Source organism: Lagopus leucura, unplaced genomic scaffold (genome assembly GCF_019238085.1).
Source record: "Lagopus leucura isolate 7727_CA_CO unplaced genomic scaffold, USGS_WTPT01 Super-Scaffold_100088, whole genome shotgun sequence".
Taxonomy (NCBI): domain Eukaryota; kingdom Metazoa; phylum Chordata; class Aves; order Galliformes; family Phasianidae; genus Lagopus; species Lagopus leucura.
This window is the reverse complement of record NW_024962319.1, coordinates 408,624-415,263: the sequence shown is the minus strand read 5'-3', so window position 1 is coordinate 415,263 and position 6,640 is coordinate 408,624. Positions and strand designations below refer to the sequence as shown.

Below are 6,640 nucleotides of genomic sequence, written 5' to 3'. Positions count from 1 at the left end.
GGGTGGGTGTGGGGCCAGGCAGGTGGTAACCCCCATTGTCCTGCTCAGCTCTTGTGTGGGGTGGGACTGAGCAGATCCCTCAGATCCCCCTTGTCTTCACTCCCTGGGTGCCCCTTTGAAGATGTTGGTGGCCACGCTGTTCCCTGCTGTCCTCACACCTGGAGAGTCTCCCCTTCATCCCCTTCTGCTGCACAATCTGGGCACTTCTCCCTCCCCTTTGTTTGCCCTTTTTCCCTCCCACCAGTCACCGACCCTCATGAGCATACTTCCTCCTACCCCTCTTGGTGACACCCCAGCAAAGCCCTTTTGGCTCCATGAGGCTGGACTGGACCTGAGCTCATCCTCTGCTCGTCCTTAACCCTGATCATCCTCTAAGCGTGGCCACCTCTCTGATGAACAACTGACCCCTTCCCTTGGGGGGCCCATGCACACAGACACACACCAGCACTCAGTTCCCTCTCCTTTACCTCAGCTTTATTAACCATCACACCTCCCCCAGCAGGGAAACCAGCTTTCCAACCAAAGGATGCTGCTGCTTATGCCCTGTACTCAAAGAAGCTGTCACGGACCTCTCTCTCCTGGGAGGTGACCCTCTTGCCCGATGGGAATGTCTGGTAGGTGTGCAGGTTCTCTGGGGACACACGCAGTAAGTGCCATCGTGTCTTCCCACTGAGCTGGGGGCTGAGGACAGACGTAAGGAAGGAATTAGTTCTTTATGGAGGTGATAAGGTGCTGGCACAGGACCCAGAGAAGCTGTGGGTGTCCCATCCCTGGACATGCCCAAGGCTGTGGATGGAAAACTCTGAGCAACCTGACCTATGGGAGGGGTCCCGCTGCTTTAAGCAGCTTCCATCAGCTCCAAACATTAAATTTCACTGCAGTGATCATTCGTGTCCTACTGAACGGTCCGGCAGTGGGGGCAGGAAGGTAGATATGGGGGAGGGAGCTCTCTCAGCCCGGGCCAGGCACTAGAGGGCCCCCGAGCTTTTCTGCTGCCCGTGCCGGTGCCCCCCCTCCTCCCCCCCCCCCCATGCCCCCCTCCCAACCCTGCCATAGGGATGCTCCCAGCCCCGCAGCCAAAGAGGTTCCTTGCTGTGCATCCCCATGGCAGGACGATGGAGCGCTCTGTCTTGGGGTGATGTGGGTGAAGAGATGGGACAGGGACGCTGCTCCAGTACAGCAGCTCCTGTGAGGGATATGGAATAAGTCAACATGCAGGATTTCAAATGTACAGCTAGGAGGATGCTTGCTTTTAGAAAATATCTGTAATTCTCAATTGGACAGAAGAACCCTGAAACCCGGCATTCTGCCGGGAAGGGAAGGGAAGGGAAGGGAAGGGAAGGGAAGGGAAGGGAAGGGAAGGGAAGGGAAGGGAAGGGAAGGGATATATAGTAGGGTAGAATATAACAAAATAGAACACATTAGAATAGAGTAAAATAGCATAGCATAGAGCAGAAGAGAGCAAAAATCTCCAGCCAGCAGGGACTCAGGGAGGTGGGTTTGTGTTCTACTCAGCTCACAAATCTTGAGATTCATCACACAGCTCCAGCTCTGGGTGCTGGCTGCTGCTGTGCCATTGGGATACCTGCTGGGTACTCACAGGTCCAGTGGGTGTGGATATTTCTCCTTCTCCTCTTCAGGCAGCACGAAGTAGGGAATGGGATAAAGTGTTCCAGTCTTGTCCTTGTAAAACTCACGTTGCTGCTGGGTCAGCTGCAGTCAAGACAAAGAAGCAGAGGTTTGGGCCAGCAGCCTTTCCCAGCCCTGCATTGCCTCTGCCTGCAGGATGCTGCTCAGCACACTGCACCCACTGAGCTCAAACCCCTCAGCAAAACCCCATAGACACAGGGATTTGGGGACAGGCAGCAGTGGAGGGGTCACCGTCCCCTCCCATCCCTACCTGGTAAAACCTGTCCAGCTCCAGGAACCTCCTGTTTTCCAGGCTGAAGGGGGCGTGCGTGGGGATGCAGTGCCTCTGCACCTCACCTGGGTATGGCGCTGGGGGCTGGGGATGCTGCGGGCTCATCATGGTGGGGTTTCTCAGAGGAAAAGCGCTGTGCTTGGGATGCGTTCTGTTACCTGCAAGGGAAACACGGGATTAGTTTTCATTTTCCCTTTTCAGCATCATGGTTTGCATTTTAAGGGTTCCCCGGGCAAGGGGATGCTGCTGACAGAGTCGTGCTGCAGAGGGGTTGCTCCTGCCCAGCCCTCAGGGTGCATCTGGAACCAGAAGCAGGGATTCGCACGCTGCACACCGAACCCTTTATCGTATCTGAGCGAGGTTTGGCACCAGGGCTTTGCTCATTGAAGCACAAAGCCGACTTTTCAAAAGAGAAGGTGGTTAATACATATATCTCAGTTAGGTGACCTGTCTTGTTCCCACTGCTGCACCTTTTCCTTGCTTTTATCTGCAGCGTGGCCACAATTTGCTATTTACCAGAGCAGCTGTTCGGAAGGGGGAAATTTAGCAGCAAATCAGCTCCAGGGGTGAAAGCACTGAGAGCCCTTCAGACACAAATGAGCAGCGAGCTGTCAGTGGGATGCCTCAAAATGATGCTCTCAAATGAGCAGAGGAGAATTATTTTTGTAGGTATGTATCCTATGACCATAGCTCTGTCTACAAGTGAGGATGAACAGGAGCTCAGTGATGCTCGCAGGAGTGAGGGTTGTTTCGGGTCCATGCAGAGTGCAGGGTCTATGCAGGGTGCAGGGTGCAGGGTGACCATGCTCACCCCCTACCCAGTTCCAGCAGAATCCTGAGTGCAGAGGGTCCCTGCGCTGTAGTTACCTCCACCCAACCTGGATCTGACCTGTTCTGTTCTGTCCCCACCTCAGCTGGCTCACAAACACCATCACCAGGCAACAGCAAGAACTCAACCCCAGCACCCTGACATTCCCTTCACCCCCAGAACCCACTGTGAACATCACCTACTCCCACTGCATGCACCCCAACAAAGCCTGCACCCTGCCCTCACCCTACCTTCTGTGGGGAATGCAGAACTGTCTCCATGTTGGCATTCTTTAGGTACTTTCTTCTTCTTTTTTGTCTTTTTCTTTTCCTTTTGATCAACTCTTTCTGTAAGAAGAACTGTGGGCTCTTCTCCTGTCCCAGCAGCGTAACCACAGACCTGCCCCCAAAAGCCTTTAGGAATCATAGAATCACAGAATGGCCTGGGTTGAAAGGGATCACAATGAAATCAAATTTCAAACCCCCTGCTATGTGCAGGGTCGCCAATTGCTAATGGAGAACCAATGTAAAAGCAATTGCACAAGCAGACGGATGCACATTCAATTAAAACAATCCCAGTGGACCCGCAAGGATGAGCACTCAGTCACAGGGATGTGTGGGAACTAGAGGGGCTGCTCTTTATTTGCATCTTGGCCTGAGGTCTGAGATATTGCAAAGAAACGGATGAATGAAGGAACAAATGAATGAAGGAAGGAACAAATGAATGGAGGAAGGGATGAAGGAATGAAGAAACGAATGGATAGCTAAATAAATAATAATGAAAGAATGAGATGAAAAGGAAAAGGAAACAAAATTGGAACCCAGACGGTGAGAAGAACTTCTGTCAGTACATCCTGACCGACCAGAGCGTGGCCTGAACTGCTCAATTATTTTCCATTTTGCCCCATTCAGCCAATGCAGGACTGGTGGGAAATGCAGATGGGGTTTACACATGGTCTTTGCTATGGGAGATCCCTCCTGGGAAAGCATTGTGCATCCTGACAGCCTGCTTCTGGATTAGGAAAGCTGGGTTCATTGAATTGTAGAACCAAGGAGGTTTGGAAAAGACCACTGAGATCACTGTGTCCTACCATCAATCCATCACCAGCCGGGGTGGAAAGGCCAAAGGCTGCTGGACATGGCACCTCTATTCTGCAGCAGTTTCCTCCGCAAATAAAGCACTGCAGAACGTGGTGGAGAGCCTGGGACTCCAATGCATGCCCAGAGCAGCTCTTCCCAGCAGATATTTCCCCTTCTCTGGAGCTGCGTGAAGGTTTTGCCATCCTTGCAGCTGTGGGATGCACAGCCTGCAGAACTCAGTGGTACACATGGCAAGCACTCACTTCCTTTGGAAAGGTTTCTAAGCAAGCCCTTGCATTTTCTCATCCTTCTGCTTACATACAGAAACTGCTTCCACAGCATTTCCCCCTTTTCTTCCCAAGACCAACACACACACATGCAAGAGCCGCCCACTGCAGCACTCAGAATTACAGATATTGCTGTGATAAGTGATTATCCCACAACGCCTCACACATGACAGTTGCATCCCCCAAATCCTTCAGCATGGAAGAGGTTCAGTGCAGGGGGGCCGGCAGCTTGCAGCAATTTGGGAAGAGATGGGAAAGGTGGGGACTGGGAGCAGAGCAATTCTCGTTTGCAGGGATGAGGTGCTGGTGCTGCCCACAACAACAGGGAACAGAAAAACACAGCAACTCGCTGTAATTAATATCAAGGCTTTTAATGGTTTGACAAAGGGGGAGGCTGATAATTATTTTTTTTTCCCCAAGCGTAGGAGGAGAAGAGCTGGGAAAAAAAAAATGAGAGAAAAGGAGGAAGAGAAAATTTTATTAATTTTGGACTTAAAGTTCTGTAGCATCATCGTAAGAGCAGTGATTGCTTTGGGATCACTGTGTGTTAGGTTGGATTTATTGTAATGGATATTGGTGCCACAGGAGGTGTAGGGAGACTGGTTATGGCCTGATCCTGCCCCGTGAAGCCACACTTTCCTCTTCAGCTCTGGTGTAAGACCACGGTAAATACGAAAAGTCATTGGTGATTCAGAGGTGGGCGTGCGATTCTATTCACATGCAGCAATGTGAAAAATGCAGAGACATCATGAAAACTGAAATCTGTGTTTGGAACCACAGGCAGATCCTTCCTTTCCCAGGCTTGGATCCACTGTACCTTGACAGTCTGCGTTGGCTTCTTCACAATTGGGTTCCTGTGTTATTGCCCTGTATAGAGACATAGAATGGTTAGAGTTGGAAGGGGCCATTAAAGGCCACGTGGTCCAAGTCCCCTGCAATGAACAGGGACACCCACAGCTCCGTCAGGTGCTCAGAACCCCATCCAGCCTCACCTTGAGTGCCTCCAGGGACGTGTTGTTCCTGCTTGTCTTCATTACCCAATTTCACTGTGCCACGGATAGACAAATCCCCACGGCTGCAGGTGGAGATCTTCCCCCACCCAAAGGAGCACTGAACTCCAGAGGCACCTTTAGTTCTGAGCAGACAAACATCAGCAGCACTGTGCAGAGATGTGGATACAGCCCATCCGGGAGAGCTACAGATGTGCTCCCATGTTCCCCAAAGCCCACAGGTGGCTGGGGCTGGAAATACCCCTGGGGCCCTCGGGTCCCTCAGCACCTGAGGCTTTGGGGATCCCCAGGGAGGACAAAAAGCAACGTGTGCACATCATCTTCTATCCTAATTTCTACTTTCTTACTTTGCCCTGAGTCTGAGGGTAACGCCAAGCTTCACCACTCCCCACAAGCCCTCCGCCTGCCATTTCCCAGCAGTAGAATTAAACCCTGCCTTGGGATTCCATATGAATAAAGACCAGGAGTGAGCAGACCCATTCCTCATCAGGTCCCTCTCTCAAAGCTGGTGCAGCTCTCAGGTGCCCACCTTGCACCACCCACCTGCACTGTTCCATGAGCATCCTCAGCCAACGCACCTCGCGCTGAACGTACCTCGCTATCAACTTTCTGCTATTGAGCAAGAGGTTTCTAATTAGCTATGTGGTCTGGAAGGTGTATGGGCTGCAGATGCAGCACTGCTTCGTGCAGCTGAGCAGAGGAAGACCAACTGGGAACCAAAAAAAATCATGCAGTTTGAGCCTAACGAGCACTATTTATCCCCACAATCTCAAGCATTTGAGAACGAGCACAGGGATCTTTTCCACTGGTAAGACAAATGTAAATGGAAGGACATGCCTCATTTCCAGGGCTTTATTACTCACTTATTGAGGTTTCACCCTCACTTGTCTCTCCCCGACAATGCTGAAGCCCTCTTGGGTTCACTCCTCACCACAAATGGGCTTTTCTGGGAAATTTCCAAGCAGGAAGCAAGATGTGTTGGGCTCACAGCCCTGTCTCCGTGCTCGCTGATTGGCTTCCTCAAAATAAAGGATGAGTTTAAGGTTCCAAGAACAGCACGATGTGCAGCCTTACCAGGCACGACCCTCTACATACCGAGCCCACACTGTCAAGCTGTTATCTATGCCCCTTGTCATGCACTCCCCATGTCCTCTCCCAGTGATATGGTTGACCCCCAGGTTCCAGCTTGCAGTGCTCCCAGGTTGATGCTTCATTCCCAGGGGGAGCACTGCCTCAGTTTCCCCCAATGGAGTCCCTCTCCCAATCCCTAACAACAGAAGGGGGGCGATTCCCGCAGCCCGCCCCCCCCCCCCCCCCACCTCCTTCTCCAGGGAGGGAAGGGGAAGGCGGTGCTGCTGCTGAATAATTGAAGAATTCGGTGCTGGAGGGGGGGGGGGGGTGCATCGCGTTGTGCCTCGGAGCACAGCTGGGAGCGCGGTGAGCATTGCACCGAGCATTGCACCGAGCATTGCACCGAGCATTGCACCGAGCATTACCCTCAGCGTTGCACCCATCCCCACGCCTTGCCCCACACC

The 6,640-nt window shown here is 52.2% G+C and overlaps 1 protein-coding gene across 1 annotated transcript; it reads right to left on the bottom strand.

Moving 5' to 3' along the window:
• Positions 1-536: 536 nt before the first annotated feature.
• FAM166C (family with sequence similarity 166 member C) lies at positions 537-2,029 on the bottom strand. Its single transcript, XM_042887483.1, has 3 exons — positions 1,901-2,029; positions 1,601-1,713; positions 537-681 (listed from the first exon to the last, which is right to left on the bottom strand). The coding sequence occupies exons 1-3, from the start codon at positions 2,027-2,029 to the stop codon at positions 537-539; spliced, it is 387 nt and encodes a 128-aa protein (XP_042743417.1).
• Between the last annotated feature and the right edge of the window lie 4,611 nt (positions 2,030-6,640).

Excerpts from the sequence above, each read along its gene's own strand:
- FAM166C (XM_042887483.1), bottom strand. The coding sequence starts at position 2,029 with ATGATGAGCCCGCAGCATCCCCAGCCCCCAGCGCCATACCCAGGTGAG. Across the intron at positions 1,714-1,900 it reads AGCTGGACAGGTTTTACCAG|CTGACCCAGCAGCAACGTGA; the intron begins GTAGGGATGGGA and ends TCTTGACTGCAG. Across the intron at positions 682-1,600 it reads TATCCACACCCACTGGACCT|CCCCCAGCTCAGTGGGAAGA; the intron begins GTGAGTACCCAG and ends GTCTGTCCTCAG.